The sequence below is a fragment of the Grampus griseus genome, assembly GCF_964374135.1.
Source record: "Grampus griseus genome assembly, chromosome: 3".
NCBI classification, from domain to species: domain Eukaryota; kingdom Metazoa; phylum Chordata; class Mammalia; order Artiodactyla; family Delphinidae; genus Grampus; species Grampus griseus.
This window is the reverse complement of record NC_139019.1, coordinates 167477969-167501766: the sequence shown is the minus strand read 5'-3', so window position 1 is coordinate 167501766 and position 23798 is coordinate 167477969. Positions and strand designations below refer to the sequence as shown.

At 44.3% G+C, this 23798-nt stretch overlaps 1 protein-coding gene across 1 annotated transcript in view; it reads left to right on the top strand.

Moving 5' to 3' along the window:
• Positions 1 to 755: 755 nt before the first annotated feature.
• The window catches only part of ADGRE1 (adhesion G protein-coupled receptor E1), a gene marked incomplete at its 5' end in the record, with an annotated part of 47192 nt that continues 24149 nt past the window's right edge, over positions 756 to 23798 (top strand). Inside the window, 11 exons of the mRNA XM_082652082.1 lie at positions 756 to 786; positions 4188 to 4250; positions 11391 to 11537; positions 14925 to 15080; positions 15204 to 15323; positions 16971 to 17117; positions 19218 to 19367; positions 20264 to 20404; positions 20490 to 20636; positions 21347 to 21435; positions 22711 to 22794. Of these exons, the coding sequence (XP_082508208.1) occupies positions 756 to 786; positions 4188 to 4250; positions 11391 to 11537; positions 14925 to 15080; positions 15204 to 15323; positions 16971 to 17117; positions 19218 to 19367; positions 20264 to 20404; positions 20490 to 20636; positions 21347 to 21435; positions 22711 to 22794 (1275 nt within the window). The remainder of the gene's footprint in view (positions 787 to 4187; positions 4251 to 11390; positions 11538 to 14924; positions 15081 to 15203; positions 15324 to 16970; positions 17118 to 19217; positions 19368 to 20263; positions 20405 to 20489; positions 20637 to 21346; positions 21436 to 22710; positions 22795 to 23798) is intronic.

Sequence of the window (23798 nt, the reverse complement as noted above, 5' to 3'; positions counted from 1 at the left end):
TGTGTGTGTGTGTGTGTGTGTGTGTTGGGTTGGTTTGGGGGCAGTGCTGGGAATGGGGTGTGTCACTGTCCAGTGATTGGTTCTTGTGGGGAGCTAAAGGCAAATGAAATGGTGAAAGCTCTAGACTTTGGAGTCAGAGGGTTCCGGATTCAAAGCTCGGGTCCCGGGAATCTTGGACAAGTCGCATCTCCTCTCTCAACCTTGGTTTCCATTTTAATTGTACTTTTTTGGTGAAATAGGTGGGGGTAGGAATCCCTAGTATACGATGTTGACATGACGGTGAAATTAAATTTTATTGGAAACGTGTTTAGCACAGTGCCTGGTACCTGAGGGCTCTGTTAATGGTTTGTATGGGGGCAGGCTGGGAGGAGACCGTTGAGTTTGGGGCTTGCTCATTGGGTAGTGGAAGCTTATTTATCATTGGGTGCAATAAAATAAGGTGCTGAGAGACAAGAGATAGATGTTGCTGGGGGAAGAAAAAAGTGAGTAGGAAGGAAGGAGAGAGAGAGAGGGAGATAGACCCACACAGGGACCCATCAGCCAGACAAACTTCTCTTCACTGTGGAGAAAGGAGAGGATTAGAGGTTTGTCAGACTCTCCTTTATGAGTGGAGGCAACTCAGCAAAAAGGGCCATGATGCCTTGGGTGCATTGAGCAATGCTGGCTCTGCCCTTCCCCTCTCCCCACACCCTCTGTTACTGAAAACCCTGGGAACAGCGAGAAAGTACTCTTCATTGAACGACAGAACCTGCACTATGTGGAGCTTCAGTTTTCTCCTCTTTTGGGGTGAGTACGAGCCTGAATGGGGGGTCTGGGGAGAGCCTGCACTGGAAATAGACTGTAAGGAAAAGGGAGGGCCTCGACTGTCCAGCCAAGAGATCATAATTCTAGGCTGGACACTGCAAACATCTTCACTGGGGAACCTTTGACCAAAATCAGTCGGTTCAGGGAATTCATCTGTTGAGGAAGAGTTTCGTTATAGTCATTCAGTTGACATGCATTTCCTGAGCACCTACTGTATGCTGGGTGCTGTTTTAGGCACTGAGAATAGAGCAGTGAACAAACAGACAAGGTTTCTGCCCTTGTGAGGCTGACATACCGGTGGGAGGAGATAGGAAGAAAGAAAGCCACTAACGGTAATAGCAACCCCCCAAGTAGCACCGTTCTAAGTTCCTCAAATAGAGAATGTATTCAATCTTCACTAAATGCCTCTGATATTGGGTCAATAATAGTCCCATTTTCTCAGGGTAGTGGGATTGCTGGGTCATATGGTAGTTCCATTTTTAGTTTTTTAAGGAACCTCCATACTGTTCTCCATAGTGGCTGTACCCACTTACATTCCCACCAACAGTGCAAGAGGGTTCCCTTTCCTCCACAACCTCTCCAGTATTTATTGTTTGTAGATTTTTTGACGATGGCCATTCTGACCGGTGTGAGGTGGTACCTCACTGTAGTTTTGATTTGCATTTCTCTAATAATTAGTGATGTTGAGCATCTTTTCATGTGCCTGTTGGCCATCTGTATGTCTTCTTTGGAGAAATGTCTATTTAGGTCTTCCACCCATGTTTTGATTGGGTTGTTTGCTTTTTTGATATTGAGCTGTATGAGCTGTTTGTATATTTTGGAGATTAATCCCTTGTCAGCTTCTTCATTTGCAAATATTTTCTCTGATTCTGAGGGTTGTCTTTTGGTCTTGTTTATGGTGTCCTTTGCTGTGCAAAAGCTTTTAAGTTTCATTAGGTCCCATTTGTTTATTTTTGTTTTTATTTTCAAAATTGGGTCATTTGTAGAGACGTGGATGGACCTAGAGACTGTCCTACAGAGTGAAGTAAGTCAGAAAGAGAAAAACAAATATTGTATATTAGCGCATGTATGTGGAATCTACAAAAGTGGTACAGATGAACCTATTCGCAAAGCAGAAATAGAGACACAGATGTAGAGAACAAACGTATGGACACCAAGGGGCGGAAAGGGCGGGGGTGGGATGAATACGGAGATTGGGATTGACAGATATACACTACTATGTATTAAATAGATAACTAATGAGAACCCTCTGCATAGCACAGGGAACTCTACTCAGTGCTCTGTGGTGCCCTAAATGGGAAGGAAATCCAAAAGAGAGGGGGTCTATGTATACACATAGCTGATTCACTTCGCTGAACAGCAGAAACTAACACAACATTGTAAAGCAACTATACCCCAATTCCAATAAAATAGTCCCATTTTACAAAGGAGAAAAATGAGGCCAAAGAGATTAAATAACTTGCCCGAGACCATTTAGCTAGTAAGGGGTAGAGCTAGGATTTAGAAACAGGCATCCTGGATCCAGAGTCTGTACGTCTCTAAACTATGCCACTCCAAATACCAAATAAACAAAAGCATTTCAGGGAGTGGCAAGCGCTCTGAAAGAAATTGTCATAGAGTGTGACTGGGGCTTACGTAGAAGAGGGAAGTCAGGGGAAGGTATTTCTGCAGCAGTGATGTTTGTGCTGAGGCCTGAACAATGAGATGGAGCCGGGTTTTTTTCCTCAGCTGTCAGTTTTTCTGGGTCTTGCTTATCTTTCATGTCATGGTTTCCTTCACGGGTCTCGTGAGTTTTGGTCTTTGGTTCAAATCTAAGAATGGGAGACCTTATCTAAGCAACACGTGTGGGTTTTCTCTGTGTTGTACATTGGATCCGTTTCCCTTATTTCACTGAGGAGAAAATTTGGTCACAAAGAGATTAGGTAACTTTCCCAAGGCCACGTAGTCTGTAATTGGTGAAGCCAGAGTTTTAAGCCCAAGCATTTTGACCCTAGCGCTGGTATGCTTAAACACTATGTTCTGTTGCCTTTAAAATAAGTAAAGAGCAAGAGAATTTCAGTTAGTGAAAATAAGAAAGTTGGGAGTTTGGGTCTGTGGGACTTGTCGACTGGCAGGTTTCATTAGAAGGAGCAGGTAATTTGTGGACCTCAAATGCTAAGATGCAGACTTGTTTCTTTGGGGTGTCAGCACTGGTGTTGGCCCTTAGCACTCTATTCTGCCCTTAATAAGCAAAGAGTGGTGATGTTGACATTGATGATGGTGGTGATGGTGTTGGTGATGCTGAAGATGATGATAATGATGATGATGGTGACGATGATATGATGTGATGATGGAGAGGAGCTAAATGTTGGGGGGTTGCACTGCCTTTTAGATGTTAAAAAAATTGTCTTACCCTCCCATTAAAATTTAACACTACAGATATACTATATACTTATTTATATATTGTATGTATATCTGTATGTGTCTTACACATGAAGAGTAAGATTTTTTTGCCTCTCTCCAAGAACCAAGTTTTGCTCTTGGGGGCAGATATCATTTCTTTTGAGAATGCATGTTTCAATGTATGGGGATTTTTTTTCTTCTAATTTTTATTGGGGTAGAGTTGATTTACAATATAGTGTTAATTTCAGGTGTACAGCAAAGTGAATCTGTTATACAAATATCCACTCGTTTTTAGATTCTTTTCCAATATAGGTCATTACAAAATATTGAGTAGAGTTCCCTGGGCTGTACAGTAGGTTCTTATTAGTTTTTTTTTTTTTTTCTTTTTGGACGTGCTGCACGGCTTGTGGGAATCTTAGTTCCCCAATGAGGGATCGAACCCATGTTACCTGCAGTGGAAGTGCGGAGTCCTAACCACCGGACCTCCAGGGAATTTCTTCAATGTATGTTTTTGAAAATCATCTGGAACTCTTTGTAAATGAAAAAAAAAATGAAGATAGTACAAACAAAATGAAAATGAAGTGCAGAAAAGCAGGAATGGTGGCTGTGAATGTTATATAAAATAATGTATGCTTGTCATTCACTTGGGACTTTCATCTAAGCTCATCAAACCCGTTTCTCTGAGGCTACACCAAGAGTAGTTTTTCAGGTTGAGTCCAAAGAGCTTCTTTTTTTTTTTTTTTTTTTTTTTTTTTTTTTTTTTACGGTACGCGGGCCTCTCACTGTCGTGGCCTCTCCCATTGCAGAGCACAGGCTCCGGACGCGCAGGCTCAGCGGCCATGGCTCACGGGCCCAGCCGCTCCACGGCATTTGGGATCTTCCCGGACCGGGGCACGAACCCGTGTCCCCTGCATCGGCAGGCGGACTCTCAACCCCTGCGCCACCAGGGAAGCCCAAAGAGCTTCTTGATGGGTCATGGTGTTTTTCTTTTTTTTTCACAGGGTGTTGTGGTATATACACCTGGGGAATGTTCACATTACCCTCACTGGAATCAATGGCAAGACGTAAGTTGGGGAATCTATATGCCCAGTGTGGCGGGGAGGAGAATCTTCTGACCCAGGAGGCTGAGACACAGCTGGACACTTGCCACAAACTAGTCCGTGGCTGAGCAAGGGATAACATCCAGGTCTCCCGGTTCCCACCCAAGCTTTTTCTCTTGTGCCTTAAACTTGCTGTGTGACCTCAGGCCAGTCACACGACCTCTTTGATCTTCAGTTTCCTCAGCTGCGAGATACAGGTAACGAGGGTTCTTACGTCACAGGGATGTTGTGAAGCTTAAAACCAAAGAGGTAACGTTGTATGCTACCTGGCATGTGTGAGAAGAGCTTCATGAATGATGGGGCAGTGGGGATGGGGATGGGATTTATTTAAACTACAACTCAACGTGGGGAAAAAAAGTGCATTTTTAGATGTTTTGTTCAGTATTCTGATCTTCCACACAAGCTCCTGCTGGATCCAGGAGGAGAAACATGGCCAGTTCTGTGTTCTCAGTGTCTCAGTTTCCTGGCCCCGCCTTATTTGGGAAACTCAGCCTTTATGGTACGAAGAGTTAATCTTTCAAATCTCCTCACCCTCCTCTCGTTCCTCCCGAGATGGTGTGTGGGTGTTGGCATAGGGATAGCTTATGGCATCTTGCAGCAGTGAAGTGTGGACTCTGAATGGGGTGTTTTGTCCGCTGGGGAAAAAAACATGGTAACAACTTGGAATAAACTAAATGTATGCTTACACCAGGGGACTGCCTGGTAAATTGTTGCATTTGTGAGACCAGCTCAAGCTACTGTAACAAATAAACTCCAAACTGTCAGTGGCTTAAGAAGAAGAAATTTCATTCTTGTTTGTTTAAGAGTCCAATGAGGATATTTCTGGCTGGTGGGTGGTTTTCCTACATGTAGTGATTCGGGGACCCAGATGCTTTCTGTTTTGTGGCTCAGCCATCCTAGTATCTCAGAGACTCGGCAGACAGTGGCGAAACCACATTATTAAAACTCAGGCTCTGCAGTGACACACGTCAACGGCCGTTCATGGTCACATGACCATACCTGGATGCAAGGTGAGCTGGGAAATGTAGTCCATGGCAGGGTAGTTGCCTCCTACTGTCAATTCTACACCACGGAAACGAGAGTGTGAAGTTTTTGTTTGATCTTGGGCTACCTAGCTATCTCTGGCACAGTTAGAGCCCATGGATATAATGGAGTGCTATACAGCTGATAAAAAGCTTAAGTTTGGTCATGGGAACTGACTTGGAAAATTGCCCCAAACATTATTTTCTTAATTTTTTTAACTATAGAAGTATTTAAACATTCAAAGGTAGGAAAAATAGTATAACAAACTCCCATGTACCCATTGCTCAACTTCAACACTTGGCAAATTTTGCTGCTCTTGGTTACATGAAAAAGAAAGGAATAGTAGAATAGAGCTGTCCAAAAGAACTTTCTATGACAATGAACATGTTCTAGATCTACAGTAGTCACCAGTCAATGGAGCTACTGAGAACTTAAATGAGGCTAGTGCAATTGAAGAATCAATGCTTCATTTTATTTAATTTTAATAATTTCAGTGTAAACAGCCATATATGATGAGTAGCTACTGTGTTGGACAGCACAGTGGACTGTATGTTGAGTGATACCATTTGTGTTCAAAAAATTGTGTGAATTTATAAATTCAATTATATTTAATGTTATATTTACATGACTGAGCTTGTGAATAGGACCTAGCCTTAAAGGATGCACTCTAAGCTTTTGACAGTGGTGACCCCTGAGTATAACGATGGGGCACAGGGAAATCTTCACTTTTAATTTTATATACTTCTGCCTTGTTTGAATTTTTTTACTATAAATAATTATTACCTTCTTTTTTTGTTTTTTTTTTTGCGGTATGCGGGCCTCTCACTGTTGTGGCCTCTCTCTTGCGGAGCACAGGCTCCAGACGCACAGGCTCAGCGGCCATGGCTCACAGGCCCAGCCGCTCCACGGCATGTGGGATCTTCCCGGACCGGGGCACGAACCCGTGTCCCCTGCATCGGCAGGCGGACTCTCAACCACTGCGCCACCAGGGAAGCCCAATTATTACCTTCTTAAAAACAGATAAAGACAAATGAAACAACAGATACACAGCACTATATATAAAATAGATAAGCAACAAGGTCCTACTGTATAGCATGGGGAACTGTATTCAATATCTTGGAATAACCTATAACGGAAAAGAATCTGAAAAAGAATATATATATATGTATATGAACTGAAAGAATATATATATATATAAAAGAATATATATATATATGTATATGAACTGAATCACTTTGCTGTACACCCGAAACTAATACAACGTTGTAAATCAACTATACCTCAATAAAAAAATTTTTTTAAAAACCCAAAGAAACAAAAATAAGGATCACCACCTGCTTTTGGTTAATTTCTATAGAAGCAGAGTCTGAGGTGAGGATTCTTGTGTGAGCAATTTATTAAGGAAGGGCTCTCAGGAGACACTTGTAGGGGAGGGAGGGAAGCAGGATTGGATAGGGGAAGAACAAGCCACTCAGAACGTGTTTCAGGAGAGTTTCAGCCACAGCCTGGTCCCAGGAGGAGCTCTGGAGTGTGAATTACATCACAGAGGTTCACCTGCTCAGAGACCATTACACTCCTGCATCTGTCAGGCAATACTTCTAGGCCAGCGAGACAGTGGCGGGGATGCGATGCCAATCAGGTAAATTGGATGGGGGTAGGGCCGAGAGCCGCTGCTATCCCCCCACCCATATTTTTAAAACTTTTTTTTTTTTGACCTCACCGCGCAGCATGCGGGATCTTAATTCCCCCACCAGGGATTAAACCCATGCCCCCTGCAGTGGAAGCACAGAGTCCTAACCACTGGACTGCCAGAGAATTCCCCCCACCTCCTTTTTTTAAACTGTTTTTAAAAACTGAAGTATAGTTAATATTCAATGTTGTGTTAGTTTCAGGTGTCCAGCAAAATGATTCATTTTTATACACACACACACACACACACACACACACACACACACGTGTATATATATTCCTTTTCAGATTCTTTTCCATTATAGGTTATTACAAGAAATTGAATGTAGTTCCCTGTGCTATACAGTGGGTCCTCGTTTACCTGTTTTATATATAGTAGTGTGTATCTGTTAATCCCAAACTCCTAATGTACCTCTCCCCACCGCCTGCTGTCCCCTTTGGTAACCATAAGTCTGTTTTCTATGTCTGTGAGTCTATTTCTGTTTTGTAAGTAAGTTCATTTGTATCATTTTTTAAAAATTCCACATATAAGTGCTTACTTCACTTAATATGATAATCTCTAGGTCCATCCATGTTGCTGCAAATGACATTATTTCATTCTTTTTTATAACTGAGAAATATTCCATTGTATGTATATGTGTGTGTATATATATATATATCTCACATCTTCTTTATCCATTCATCTGTCTGTGGACATTAGGTTGCTTCCATGTCTTGGCTCTTATAAAAAGTGCTTCCATGAACATTGGAATCCCATCCTTTCTTACTTGGCAAGGTGTGAAGAACTCGTGAGCTGACGGTGGTAAATCCCCAGGAAGAGGCTGGGTTTTCCTCTTCACATCCTCACTCCCTCTTAACACCCGTCCACTCTGCTTGGCTCTTCTCTTGCATCCTGACTCGTGGTGTGACCTGGGAACGGTTTTACAAACTCTCTTGGGCCTCCCTTTCCACATCTGTAGAAAGGAGTCCTAACGTTTACCTTGAAGTAGGGTGACCCACTATCCTGGCTTGACCCAGACTGGAGGGATGGGGTGTTTCCCAGGATGCTGGACTTTGAGTGCTAACACCAGGAAAGTCCTGGGAAAACCAGGATGGCTTGGTCATCTCTCCTCAAAGCATTATCGTGAGGACTGCAGAACATCTAAGGAAGGGGCTGGGCAGGTGGAAGACACCTAGGAAATGGTAGTTCTAGTTATATTTTTAAAAGTCTCTTTGCCTCCTTGAGTCTCATTTTCTATGTTCGTCAATTAAGTGACCATCTATTAAGTTGTTGTGCTCACGGTTGAGGATCATGTGCATGTCTCGGTTGGATTGTTGAAGTGGCTTCTGCCCCAGTCTCCTGTTTCCTTGCCCTTCTAAGAATGTCCAGAGGGCGCCTGTGAGCCCCTGAGTCAGATCCTGCCCCACCTCTGCCCACAGCCGTCCAGGGCTCCCTCCTCCCTCAGGGCAAAAGTCTGAGTCCTCCCTGCTGCCCACAAAGTCCTGCACGACCTGCCCTGTCTCCTCCCTGCCCTCCCTTCCTCCCTCTCTCTCCCCCTCGCTCACTCTGCTCCAGCCACCTGGGTTTCTTTGCTGTTCCTGTAACACACCAGGCACTGTCCTGCCCCAGGGCCTTTGCAGGTGCTGTTCCTTCTGCCTGGAATCTTTTGCTCCCTATATATACATGGCTCCCTCCCTCACCTTCTGTATGCTTCAGCTGATGAGTTATCTTCTCAGTGACTACCCTAGTTTTGACATTGTATGCCTCATCAGATTTTCATCTCCGTGAAGGTGGGGAATTTTGTATGTCTTGTTCCTCTGCTGAATCCACAGGGCTTAGAATATTGCCTGGCATATAGTAGGTGTTTGTATTTGTCAGGGTTATCCAGCGAAACAGAATCAATAGAATGGATAGCTACATATAAGTATATGTAAATATTTATTGTAAGGAATTGGCTCACATGATTCTGGCACGTCTCAAGATCTGCAGGCCAGAAAGAATTTGGAGAACTGAGCAGAGGTGAGTGTGGGTGGTGGGACCAGGTAGAAGATGAGCCAGAGAAGCTAGCAGGTGGCCAGTCACACAGGACCGTGTTGCTATTCTGGTTTGGGGTGGATTTGAGTCCTGAGAGATTGAGCTAGAGGAAGAAAGAAAGTAATGGGAAACTCAGAGTTGAGAGATCACAAGTGGCAATACACAGTAAATCTGCAAAAAGAAATGTTGCCTTTGCAGATGAAAGAGGAAGCTGGAAATGAGAAGAAGATAAAACCTGAGGCATAGTGCAGGGAAGGGAAATAAACAAGGCAGTGTGCAGGCAGCAAAGAGTCTGGGTCTCAAGACCTTAGTAATGAAAATCTGTCCCTTTTGTTTTTGCAGCACTTTATAAATCTGACTAATTGTTGGGGTCACTTCTGTTGACTTCTCTCTTTCTATTACATCCCACATCCAATCCATCGGCAAATCCCATTAGCATTACCTTCTGAATAAACCCAGAATCTTATGTGCGCCCCTGTTCCCACCCGGGCTGTATCCACCATCATCGCTCACCTGGACAAGTGCAGTTGCCTCCTACCTGGTCATCCTACCTCTGCTCCGATACAGTTCATCCTCCAACCAGTGGCCAGAAGGATCATGTGAAAACCCAAGTGATGCTGTATTCCTCCTCTGCTCAAACTCTCCCATGGCTCCCATCTGTCTCTGATAAAAAGCTGAAACCTTACAATGGTCCAGCAGATCCTACGTGATTTTGTCATATCACCTCCTCCCATGCACCTGTCATCCACTCTGCTCCAACCACACCCATCTTGTAATTCCATGACATCACTAGGCATGATCCTGCCACAGGACCTTTGCACTTGCTGTTTCCTCTGCCTTAAATAGTTTCATAACTCACTCACTCAGCTCCCTTAGGTCTTTGCTCAAATGTTACCTTCTCAGTGAGGTCTTCATTACCGAGCACCCACTATGCACTCGGGACACAGCAGTAAATGAGACAGACACAACCCCCTGCCTTCTGGGAGCTTACAGTCCATCAAGACAAAAGACTTGAAACAACCAATTGAAAAAGTTTTTGCATAGAATTGTCTTAGAAATTGCCTGAAAATTTATTCCGTTTCCAGCCAGACCCACCTCTTCTTGCCTAGCAGTAGTGAAAACCACGCACTTTGGATTTTGACAGATCTGCTGCCGCCTCTCACCAGCTGTGTGTCCTTGGGCAAGTCACTGAACGTCTCTGACCCTCAGTTTTCCACAGCTGTATAATGGGATCTGGATTCGTTTTCTGTGGGTGCTGTAACAAATTCCCATAGACTTGGTGGATTAAAATAACAAAAACATTATCTTATGGCTCTGGAGGTCAGAAGTCCGAAATGGGTCCTACTGGGCTAAAATCAAGATGTCAGCAGGTGGGCTTCCCTGGTGGCGCAGGGGTTGAGAGTCCGCCTGCCGATGCAAGGGACACGGGTTCGTGCCCCGGTCCAGGAAGATCCCACATGCCACGGAGCGGCTGGGCCCGTGAGCCACGGCCGCTGAGCCTGAGCGTCCGGAGCCTGTGCTCTGCAGCGGGAGAGGCCACGACAGTCAGGGGCCCGCATACCGCAAAAAAAAAAAAAAAAGATGTCAGCACGGGCTGCAATAAAATCAGTTGCAGGGCTGTAATGTTCGCTCATAACTCTTCTGTCTAGAGCTCTGATGTTCATTCAGGGACTTGTTAACAATGCAGAATCTTAGGTCCATCCTGAGACCCGAATCAGCATCTGATTTCCCAAGATCTCTTGGGGATCCCAGATGAGGCAGATGCTACTGGTCTGTGGACCACACTTGGAGCAGCAAGGGTCTGGGGTCTATAAGGTCCTTCACTGAGCTCCCTTGGTGGCTGTATCAGTTTCCCAGGGCTGCTGAAATTACCACAAACCAGGTGGCTCAAAACAACAGAAATGTATCCTCGCACAGTTCTGGAGACCAGAAGTCTGAAATCGAGGTGCTTTCTCTCAAGGCTGTAGGGGAGAATCTATTCCAAGCTCTCCTAGCTTCTGGCGTTGCTGGTCATGCTTGGTGGTCCTTAGCTTGTAGATGCGCCCTTCTGATCTCTGCCTCCATCATCACGTGCTGTTCTCCCTGTCTCTGTGCCTCGCCTCTTGTTCTTAGAAGGACACCAATCATATCAGGTTAAAGGACCACCCTGCTCCAGTATAATCTCATCTTAATTTAGGTCTTAATTACATTTACAAAGACTCTATTTCCAAATAAGGTCACATTCTCAGGGACCAGCGTTTAGGACTTCAATAACTTCAACATTTTGAGGAGGGGGGACCCAATTCAAGCCATAACAGTCACCTTCCTTCTCTTGCGCTGGCTTCCCTTGCAGCCCCGCTCGGTGCTCTAACCCAAATCCTTTCTTCTCCATTGCCTAGATATGAATGGGTGTACAGACACCACCATGTGTCCGGCGTACGCAACCTGCACCAACACTTCAACAAGTTACTACTGTACTTGCAAAAAAGGCTTCCTGTCCAGCAATGGACAGACGAAGTTCAGGGACCCACAAGTGGAATGCAAAGGTGAGTTCATGCCCCCTCAAAATCCGCTAGCATTTAGTTGGAAAATCAGGTGGAAGCTGGTTGGGCAGCAGATGTAGGTACTTTTTCTTTTTTCCCAAGCGTTATTTCCTCCCTCCTTCCCTCCCTGTCTCTCCCTTTCTTCCTTCCTTCCTTCCTTCCTTCCTTCCTTTCTTTCTTTCTTTCTTTCTTTCTTTCTTTCTTTCTTTCTTTCTTTCTTTCTTTCTCTTTCTTTATTTCTTAATCCCTTCCTTCCTTCCTTCCTCCCTCCCTCCCTCCCTCTCCCTCTCTCTCTCCCCCCTCTCTTTCTCTCTTTCCTTCCTTCTTTCCTTCCTCCCTCCCTCCCTCCCCCTCCCCCCCTCTTTCTTTCTTTCTGTTCCTGGTCACAAAAACCTCCAATGATTAGAGACAGGTGTTAGAATAAAAAGAAACAAAATTATGCTGTTTATCAATATCTGGAAATAACCACTGATTTCCTTCTGGTCGCCTCTCTATGCAAATCACAAGATTTTCTGCACGTATTGAGTGCCAGGCCCTGTGTGAGGGGCTTTACGTGCATTTTCACATTACGTCAAGAGTAGTTGTTGTGATGATCTCCACCGTACAGATGAGAAGACCGAGGCTTGGAGAACTGAAACGACTTCTTTAGGATCAGTCAAACTGGAATTCAAACCCAGGTCTTTTTGAGTGTAACAGAGATCTCTCAACCACTTACCTATATGCCACAGTCCAGTTGTGAAGCGTTGGGAAATTGTATGTAATCTTTCTCAGCCTCACTATTTCCATCTGTAGAATGGGAGTATAAGAGTACCTACATTAAAGGATATTTTAGATTATATGCAGTAGTGTATGCAGTGTGTTAGGCACATGCACAGTCCCAAGAGCTACTATCAACATAAATAATAGAAACTAAAATAATTCCCAGAATAAGCTAAGTTTTTGGTTTGTATCCCTTATATTTAGACCCAAACTCTCCTCTTGACTGTAAAGGTCCGACTATGCCTCTGACGTAGTTTGCAGGGGTCTGCAAACTTTTTCTGTAAGGGGCCAGATAGTAAATATTTTGGAGGTTGCTGGATGAATGATCTCTCTTGACTACTTAGTACTCCAGGGGTAGTGCAAAAGCAGCCATAGATGATACAGAAATAAATGAGTGGGGCTATGTTCTAATAAAACTTTATTTACACAAACAGGGAGCAGGCTGGATTTGACTTATGGGCTGTAAATCATTTGCTGAGCTCTGAACAAGATAACTGATTTGTATTATTATAGTTCCCAGGGAACCCCAAACATACTTTTTTTAAAAATTATTTTTTATTGAAGTATAGTTGTTCTACAATGTTGTGTTAATTTCTGCTATACAGCAAAATGATTCAGCTATATATATATGTATATGTGTGTCTGTGTATGTGTGTGTATATATATATTTTTTCAGATTCTTTTCCATTATGGTTTATTACAGGATATTGAATATAGTTCCCTGTGCTGTACAGTAGGACCTTGTTGTTTATCCACCTATGTGCAATACTTTGCATCTGCTAACCCCAAACTCACATTCCATCCTCCCCTCCACTCCCTTGGCAATGACAAGTCTGTTCTCTATGTCTGGGAGTCTATTTCTGGCTTGCAAATAAATTCATTTGTGTCATATTTTAGATTCCACATACAGGTGGTATCATACGGTATTTGTCTTTCTCTGTCTGACTTCACATAGTATGATAATCTCTAGGTACATCCACATTGCTGCAAATGGCATTATTTCATTCATTGTCATGGCTGAGTAATATTCCATTGTACATATGGACCACATCTTCTTTATCCATTCATCTCTTTATGGACATTTTGGTTGCCTCCATGTCTTGGCTATTGTAAATAGTGCTGCTATGAATATTGGGGTGCATGTATCTTTTCAAATTATGGTTTTGTCCGGATATATGCCCAGGAGTGGGATTGCAGGATCATATGGTAGCTCTATTTTTAGTTGTTTAAGGAACCTCCATACTGTTCTCCATAGTGACTGCACCAATTTACATTCCCACCAACAGTGTTAGGAGGGTTCCCTTTTCTCCACACCCTCTCCAGCCTTTGTTATTTGTAGACTTTTTAATGATGGCCACTCTGACTGGTGTGAGGTGATACCTCATTGTAGTTTTGGTTTGCATTTCTCAAATAATTAGTGATGTTGAGCATCTTTTCATTGGTCATCTGTACAAACATACTTTTTAAAATCTTTAGGCTACAGTTCGTGGGTTATTCAGTAAGCACAGTAGTCTTGTTGGTCCCTTGTTTTTAAATAATGGGTGAGGGCAACATTCCCCATCTACAAAATGGTGGATACTACAGTAAGGATCTTGTCCACTCTATGTCTTTGACCTGTGGTACCTAACACATTGTGAATATTTGATAGATATTTGTCAAATGAAGGACTATGCTACCTTATTCTTTATGTCAACTCCAGACCTAATCACCCTGCAATTGATGGACACTAGGTCTTTCTAATGTTTCATAACTTAAAGTTGGAATGAACATTCCTGTGATCTTATCTTGATATATAGTGGCAGGTACAGATTTCTCTCTAAGAGAGGCACAGTTTCCTGGGAGGGAGCTGCAGGGTACTTGCCTTTAAGTTCTATTTGCACGACAAGTGCATCGTAAGTGTTTATTCAGGGTGACTTGACAGAGTAGGGCTGAAGGAGATTAGGGGAGGACCACCCCATGGTACCATGACTGCACAATTCTATGGGTGCTTCAATGAGTAAATTCCTAGAGGTGGGTTTGGAAACTGTTCTGGTTATCTATTGCTGGGGAGCAGCCAACTTTGTGTATTAAAACACCAGCAATCATTTATTTTGCTCATGAATGAATCTTCCATTTGGACTGAGTTTTGCTGAGGATGACTTGACTTTGTTCTACACATTGTTAGTTGAGTCGGCTTAGCTTGGGGCTGGAGGATCCAGTTTGCAGGGGGCTCACTCAGAAGGCTGGCAAGCTGGTGCTGGCTGTTGGCTGGCTGCTCTGCCAGGGCTGTGGGCTGGAGGTCTTAGTTCTTCTCCACGTGGGCTGCTTTCTCATGGCTGGTTGAGCTTCCTCACAGTGTGGCGGCTGAGTCAAGCACCAGCTTCTCAAGAGAGCAAGGTGGAAGTGTGTGACATTTTTATGACTTGCATGGTATATTTAGGACCTAGTGTCACCACCACCATAGTCACAAGCATGGTCAGATTCAAGGGGAGGAAATGTAGACCCCAGGGCTCGATGGAAGGAATACCAATGAAAGGGCGTTGAATTAAGGGCATATGGGATGGAAGACATTGTTTCAACCAACTTTGGAAAATGCAAACTGTTTCACAAGATGAAGAAAATTTGTAACACTCTGACTCTTTTTCTCTCCAGATATAGATGAATGTTCTCAAAGCCACCCACCATGTGGTCCTAACTCAATCTGCAGAAACCTGCCGGGGAGGTATAAGTGCAATTGTTTGCCTGGTTTCTCTTCTCCCACTGGAAATAACTGGAACCCAGGAAAGCCAGGTCATTTCACCTGTACAGGTAATGCACTCAGGCTCTCAGGCATGGGTCTTTGGTGGACAGCTCCTACTGAGTTGGGTACCTGTGTTTCTAACCATAGACACCTAATCTTTTGTCTTCCCAATGTCCTCCACTGCTCCTCAGACATTAATGAATGCCTCAACAGTGGGATCTGCCCAGAGCACTCTGAGTGTACCAACTCTTTGGGAAGCTACAGGTGCAGCTGTCAAGTTGGATACACCTCTAAAAACTCCATCTGTGAAGGTATAGAGAATCTGATCTTCTTTACCTACTCGATTAATTAAGAACTTCATATAGTGATCCTATGTGGTAGGGATTATGATCCTCATTTTAGAAATAATCCAGTCGAGGCTCAGAGAGGTAAATTCATTTGTTTAAGAATACACAGCTATTAAGTAGAAGAACCTGAATTTGAACTCCCGTTGAGGGTCTACTATGAGTTAAGCAGTGGGTCAGGCAGTACTTGAGAGTAACGGTGGGGGGGAGCTCAATCCTTAGAGTGATTCAGTGACCACCCTGTGGGGGGGAGATATTGACAATGTCTGGAGACATTTTTGGTTGTCACAACTGGTGGCGGAGGTGGGTGGTTTGTGTTACTGTCAACTGGTGGGTAGAGACCAGAGACCCTGCTAAACATCCTCCAATGCACAGAACAGCCTCCCCACAGCCAAGAATGATCTGGTCTGAAGTGTCAGTAGCACTGAGATAAACTCGGTCCTGGGGAGAGCTCAGACCCAAACTTCAAAACTTTTCCCTGAAAGGTATTTGAATGAAGACCTGAGAGTTATTCTTGATCCTCCCTCCCCTTCCATATTAAATCAGTCATCATGTCATTGGGCAAAATGCCTGCTAAATATGTCTTGAATCTCTTCACTCTTTTCCATCCTTGGTTTAGATTTCATCAGTATTGCAACAGCCTCCTCACTAGTCTTTCCCTTTTTCTAGTGTTGATCCCTTGAATCTATCCTCTGCACTGCAGCCAGAATATTCTCACCAAGAGACAAGGGCTCCATCTTCCTGAGTCTGCTGCAGCACTATTATTTATTTAAAGGGAGGGTGACTCTATCAAGCAAGGCATGGAGTGATCAAGCCCTCAACATACCCCCTTGACTTGGATTTAGAGATATTTGAAGTCATCTCTGACTTTTCTGATCTATTTGTAGCAGTTAGCTATTGCTGAGTAACAAATCACCCCAGAAGTTGGTGGTTAAAACAACCACCATTTGTCTAGTTCTGGATTCCACATGTCGGCAGTTTAGGTTGGGCTCTGCTGGTCATTTCTTTGGGTCTCCACTGGGCTTGTTCATGTGTTTGTGGACAGCTGTGGGTCTCACATATCTGGGGCTCATCTGGGATGATCCAACTCTCTTGCACTTTGTCTTTTTTTTTTAAATTAACCTGGGGTTTGTTCATATGGCAGAGGCAAGGGGTCCAAAGTGTGAGCAGAAGCAAGTAAGTTTCTTGAGGTCTAAGTTTGGAACTGGCGCCACATTGCTTCTGCCATATTTATTGACCAACGCAAGTCATAAAACCAGCTACAGTCAAGGGCTGGGGAAACAAACTCATCTTAAAGAGAGGAGTGGCAATGTCGCATGGTACGGCACAAACCTCATCCCATGTTGTGGACACAGGGAGGAGTAAAGGATGACAGCCATTTCTGCAATCTATGATCATTGTGACTTGAAACTATTTGCCACCCTTTTGCTTGCATACGGTTGGCCAGCATTATTCTCAAGACCATGCTTAGATGCAAGGACGTTAGAGAGAAGAGGAAAGTCTGGGCATTGGGGAGCATCAGGTGGAGAACAGGTGGAGTGAATCTCCTGATTGCAGTCTCCTGTCCTCACTGCTTCCTCTGCCTTGACCGGGGTTTCCATTTCCACTCACCAGATGTGGATGAATGTGCTGATCCCAGAACTTGCCCAAAGCATTCAACTTGCCACAATAGTCTTGGAAGCTACTCTTGTGCCTGCAACCCAGGATTTGAATCCAGCAGGGGAAAGATGAGTTTCCAGGGCCTGGGAGAGACTTGTGAAGGTAGGTTCATGGGTCTCTTGGGGAATCAAGTCCAATCTGTTTGCAAAGACAGCGGTGGTGGGGGAGGATTTGAGGTGGGTCTCAGCTGAATTCAAAGCCCTCATCTGCAAAGCTGAAGCCAATAATCATTCATGCATTCATTCAACAAACACTTCCTGAACACCTACTACATGCCAAGCACTATTCTAGAGATGGAGGATACAGCAGTGTGTAATGCAGGCAAAAATACTTGTTGTCATGGAACTTATCATCCAGTGTGGAGAGAGATAGGGAACAAACAAAATACGTTCATGGACATATTGTGTGTCAGGGATAGTTAAAGGAGATGAAGACAAAGAAGGCAGGACAGGTGGGTAGGGAATACTCGAGGGTGAAGTTGTAGTTTTAATAGCGTGGTAGGGAAAAGCCATGCTGAGAAGTTGATAATTGAGAAAAGACCTGAAGGGAGTGAGATACGGGTTATCTGGGGAAGGGTGTTCCAGGAGGGGGAAACAGCAGGTACACAGTCCTAAAGGCAGGATCCCAGCCAAGGCACTAAGCTCTTCCATATATGTGCTCATTCAGTCGTCCCAACAACCTGATGGTATTAGTGGTACTTTATACCCATATTATAGATGAGGAAACTGAGCCTCCATTGTGGTGGAATCACCTCTCCCAAGGTCAAGTAGAAAGGAAATAAGAGAGTCATGGTAGAACTATGCCTAGCGTGACTTCATACCTCAGCCACCATGATCTGCTGCCTCTGAATGAGGCTACACCTGCTGGTAACTCAGGGTGGGCTTGTGCAGGACAGATATCAATTCAATCACCAAATTTCCAGTCTCTGAGACTCAAGACAGCCTGGAAAGCTGTCATGTAAAAATTCCAGAGCCAGACAGAACTTGAATTTAAATCCCGTTGTGCCTTTCACAAGGTATGTGACTTTGCACAATTTTGATGCCTCAGTTTCCTCCTCTGAAAAATGGAAATATTAGTTTGCACCTCACAGGGCTGCTGGGAGCATTTGTTGAGTGGATGCATGTAAAGGATCTTCCTCATTGCCTGCCACAAAGAAAGCTCAACACGTCTGCCATTAACTTTTTATTTTAGTTAACGAATACTTAACCTAGTACTTGCTCTGTCCCAGGTTCTGTTCTGAGTGTTTAAAGATAATGTATCATCTTACGTAATCCTCTGAACAACACTATGGGGTGGGTTCTATGATTACTTCCATTTCACAGATGAGGAAAAGGAGACACATGGAGATGAATTCTCTTGTCCAGTGTATTAGTCAGCTCAGGCTGCCATAACAAAGTACCGGAGACTGGGGGGGCTTTAACAACAGAGATTTATTATCTCACAGTTTTGGAAGCTGGAAGTCCAAGATCAAGGTGTCAGCATGGTAGGGTTCTGGAAACAGCTCTCTTCCTGGCTTGTACACAGCTGTCTTCTTGCTGTGTTCTCCCATGGCAGAGAGAGCTCTTGTGTTTCTTCTCCTTCTCCCTCATGAGGATCCCACCTTCATGACCTCATCTAAACCTAATTATTTTCCACATCCAAATACCATCCCACTGAGGGGTAGGGCTTCAACATATGAATTTGGGGGGAGGTGACGTAATTCACTCCGTAGCACCCAGTAACACACAGATTATAAGGGGGCAGAGCCAGGTTTTGAACTCAAGATGTCCATGCTCTTTACCCCTCCACTCTGATATAGTGATTTCTTGGAGAGGAATTGAGATTCATCAATGGGTTTGAGGCTGAGGAAACACAGGTGAGAGAGAATGAGCCTTTGTGCACCTACAGGTAATCGATGAATCCAGGTCATGAATTATGAAGGGATTAGAAGGAAAGGATGAGCTCAGCTGGGAACAGACTCTTAGGGTCTTATATGTTCTAATGAGGAGTATGGATTCTATCCTGAGCTGTGGGGAGCCTCATCAGAAGATTTGCATGGGTCATACACACGCCTCTAAATGTTTCCTTTTCATAGTGATGCAAATGTGTTTAAGAAGGTGAGCCCGGAGGAGCTGGGGAAACCCATTGGCTTTAGGTCAGTGGTAGGGCTATGAACTGCTGCTGTAGCCTCAGCCTCCTTCATCCTTTTGATTTTCTGCTTAGATGTGGATGAATGTTCCAGGAACTCCACACTTTGTGGTCCCAGTTCCGTCTGTACCAACATCCTGGGAAAATACAGTTGCTCCTGCCTGCCAGGGTTCTTTTCACCTGGTTTGTGGAGCCCTGAGAAACCTGAGGCTTTCAAGTGTACAGGTAACTCTTCCAGCCATTTTGGGGACTTCTCAGCGGAGGTCAAACTACCCTGAAAGGTAGTGGCTTATATCAACAATCAATTGTTCTTGCCCGTGATTCTGTGGGTTGACCATATGGTGTTTCTGGGGCAGTAGGATGGTTAGCAGGTGCAAAGTGACCTTGCTTACATGGCTGGTAGTTGGTACTGGTCTCTGACTGGAAGCTCAGTTGGCCCTTCAGTTTTCCTTATGAACTTTTCCTCATGGCTGCTTGGGCTTCCTCAGAGCATGGCAGCTGGTTCAGAAACCCTCTGAGGGAGATTAGTTGGGTCAGGGTTCCTCAACGTTGGTACTATTGACTTTTGGAGCTGGATAGCTCTTTGTTCTGGGGGACAGTCCTGCGCATTATAGGATCTTTTGCCTCGATCCATTGGATCCCAGCGACCAACAAAAATGTCTCCAGACATTGCCCAAGGTCCCCAGAGGGGCAAATCTCCCTCAGTTGAGAACCACTAGTTCAACATAATAGAAATTTCTTACTCTCAAATGAATCCAATATGGATATACTTGGCCAAAGGGCAGCTTTCCTCCACAAGGTGATATAGGTGTCCAGTCTCCTTGTATCTCTTGGTTCTTCTATCCCTTAGGGCATTAGAATTCCTGGTTCCAGTCAGGGGTGGGGAAAGAGAGAAAAGGCACACCCACTTCTTAACCACCTTGGCCCAGAAGTGACATATGTCATGTTCCCATAAGTGAAAGCTAGTCACATGATCCCATCTAGATGCAGAGGGTTCTGGGAAATGTAGTTCCTGTTTGGGATGCCATGTTTTAGCGACCACTCTCTGCTTTGGAAGGCGAAGCATGATTTTTGTTGGCTTGGTGGCCCACTCTGCCTCATGCCCATTCTCTACTCCACAGATATTGATGAGTGCCTTGATAAGTGCCTTTTCAATGCGACATGCACCAACACCCCCGGGAGCTACTTTTGTACCTGCCACCTTGGCTTTGCACCAAGCAATGGACAGCTCAACTCCATAGACCCAAAAGGGGACTGCATAGGTGAGTGGAGGGTTTGCTGGACGTCCCTGGAAAGAAGTATCTTCTTACTCCTCTGCGTTGTTTGATATTCTTGAGTTCTTCGCAGATATTGACGAATGCCTCCAGGATCCATCACCCTGTGGCCCAAATTCTGTCTGCACCAATACCCTGGGCTCCTACAGCTGTGGCTGCATGGTGGGCTTTCATCCCAATCCAGAAGTCTCCTGGAAATATGGCAACTTCAGCTGCAAAAGTAATAATCTCCTTGCATGTCTTGGCAATGGAATCTGTGTCTTGCTTTGGTTGTAGAATCCTCACTTTTCCCAACCTCTGTACCCTCTTCTTTTTGTACCTCGTCCACCTATTCTCTCTTTTTCTGTTCATTTACTCATTCATTAATCACTCATTTGATAAAGTATTTTTGAAGCATCAATCCATGGAGAAGTTTGAAAGGTTTACATTTTTTTTAATTATGGATTATTTGATATATGAAAAGTATAGATAACTTATATGGAGGCAATGAAGTATAATAATAAAATGAGTATATCTGAGGCCCTTGGCAACATAAGAACGAGAAGATCATCAATGCCACTGAGTTTCCTACATGCGTCTTCCCTACTCCGTACCCCTGACTCCTCCCCAGAGGGAACCACATGGAACTTTTTAATTCCCCTACTTAAAATATTCCCCCTCTAAACATTCCTTCCTTAGTTTGGTTTGCTTTGGAACTTTATAACGATGGTATCATATTATGTATAGTCTTTTCTGATTTGCTTTTTTCACCTACCGTCATGCTTCTCAGAGTTGCTGACGTAGCATGTAGCTGTAGCTTGTTCATTTCCACTGTTGTATAATATGACCATGGATGGATTTCAAGCAGGGGGTGAAGAAATCAGACTTGCCTTTTAATCATATCTTGCTGTGGTTAAGTTTGATTTGGTTGTTTTTGTTTATTCTTCTCAGGGGTTCCCTTCAAGTGTAAAGAAGATGTGATACCCAACAATGAGGGGGCCCAGTTATGCCAAGTGGGAGCAGCAGTGGAGCCTGGATATGTAAGTTTTTTTGAAGGTTCCTAGTTCTTGAAGTTTTCCCAGAAGGCACTTAGGTAGAATGTTGCTGTGCAGCTTTAACAAAGTCAAAAAATACGGTGGCCTAGACCAGATATAAATTTATTTCTCTCTTTGGGACAGTCTGAGTATAAGCTGCTGAGAGCTGACATGATGGCTTCATAATACTCTGCCATCAGCCACACAAGTCTCCCTCATTTTAGTCCAAAATGGCTGCTCCAGCTCTTGACATCAAGTCTGCATTCCAGCTGGTGGGCAGAAGAGAAGGGGAAGTGAAAGGCACAGTCCTTCCCTTTAAGAGTATGACCCAGTATCACTTTTGCTTACACATAGCTTCAAGGACAGCTGGAAGGGAAGGACATTTGTCTATCTAAAACTTGGGGATTCAGTTACTAAAAGAAGAAATGGTATTGGAGTCTCACTATTAGTGAAGGTGTATGTGCTGCATCTGTGTGATATGGGATGGGTGATAACGCAGCCTCCAGGCCAGGCAGAGGAATTTGGATGTCTTGATTCTCTAATGAAGTCGTTCTAGTGAGTAAAGACTCCAGAAGCATCTTCAGGTATTGATGTCACTATATTAAATATGAGTTTGTAAATTAGCTTTGGAATTCCCATGCACTTTGGTTCACTGTTGTTTTTTTTTAAATTGTGAAATGCACATAAAATTCACCATTTAAAGTGTACAATTCAGAGACATTTAGTACACTCACCATGGTGTGCAACCACCACCTCTATCTCCAAAACATTTTCATCACCCCCAGAAGAAGTCCTATGTACCCATTGACAGTTACTCTGTATTCCCCCCTGGCATCAGCCCCCGATAAACAGTAATCTAATTTCTATCTCCATTGATTTACCTATTCCGGATATTTCCTATAAATGGAATCACACACTATGTATCGTTCTGTGTCTGGCTTCTCTCACTGAGCATCATGCTTTCCAGGTCCGTCAGTGTTGTAGCTGTGTCAGTGTTTCAGTCCTTTTCATGGCTGAATTATATTCCACTTGGACCACTGGTCTTTTCCACCCCACTCAATAGTTTTACTGTTGGTTGATGTTTTCTTCTGTTATTTATGGAAGAGAAAGATGCTATGATTCCAATTCTGATCAAAAGGTGAGTTTTCATCTCCCTGAGAATTCTAGAGACTTGTGACACCTCAGGAATCCAGGACCATCCCACGTGGTGGGCTCAATGGCCCAGTTTGTACATTGCACACTTGATCGACGCTCACAAATGCTCTTCCCTCTGGGATGCAGATTTCCTTCTGTGCACTGATGAACGCCACCCTTGGCATTCTGGATGACGTCTGTAGAAACAAAACCACCGTCGTCTCTCTGAAGGTAACAGTGAAGCCTTCATAATCACGTTTCGAGTTTCAAACATATTGGGGGCACACTTCGGGTGCACGAAATCCCCTTTATCATGAATGGGTTGTGAGTTAACGTTTAATCTACTCCAGTTGTCAGGTCTGAAAAATTAACATGCAGGAATATTGCCCTTTTCTGTACAGTTTTGTGAGTTTTATTACCCGAGTAGGTTTGTGTAACTATCACCACAGTCGGACAACAGAACAGTTCCATCCCTCTCCCCTGACCCTCCTCTCCTCCCCCCACCCCCACCAACTCCACTGGGCTTCCTCTTCTTTTTTTAAACTTAATTTTTTTTTAACTTTTTGGCTGTGTAGCGGGGCATGCGGGATCTTAGTTCCTTGACCAGGGATCGAACCCATGCCCCCTGCAGTGGAAGTACAGAGTCTTAACCACTGGACTGCCAGGGAAGTCCTGGGCTTCCTCTTTATAGTCAGATATTCACTCCCTCTACTATTAGCTCCTGTGAATCCCTGATCTGTTCTCTGTCGTTACAGTTTTGTCTTTTCAAGAGTGTTTTGTAAATGGAATCACACAATTAGTGGCCCTTTGAGTCTAGCTTCTTTCACTGAGCACCATGTTTTCAAGTTTCATCCACATTGTAGCCTGTGTCAGTGCTTCACTCCTTTCTATGGCTGAGTAGTGTCGCATTTTCTGGATGGACCACAGTTTGTTTATCCACTCATCTTTGAAGGATATTGGAGTTGTTTCCACTTGACCGAGATCTCTTCATTCCTCCATCCCCACCCCAGCTTTTTTTTTTTTTGCAGTACGTGGGCCTCTCACTGTTGTGGCCCCTCCCGTAGCGGAGCACAGGCTCCGGACGCGCAGGCTCAGCGGCCATGGCTCACGGGCCCAGCCGCTCCGCGGCACGTGGGATCCCCCCAGACCGGGGCACGAACCCGTGTCCCCTGCATCGGCAGGCGGACTCTCAACCACTGCGCCACCAGGGAAGACCCCCACCCCAGCTTTTGGCG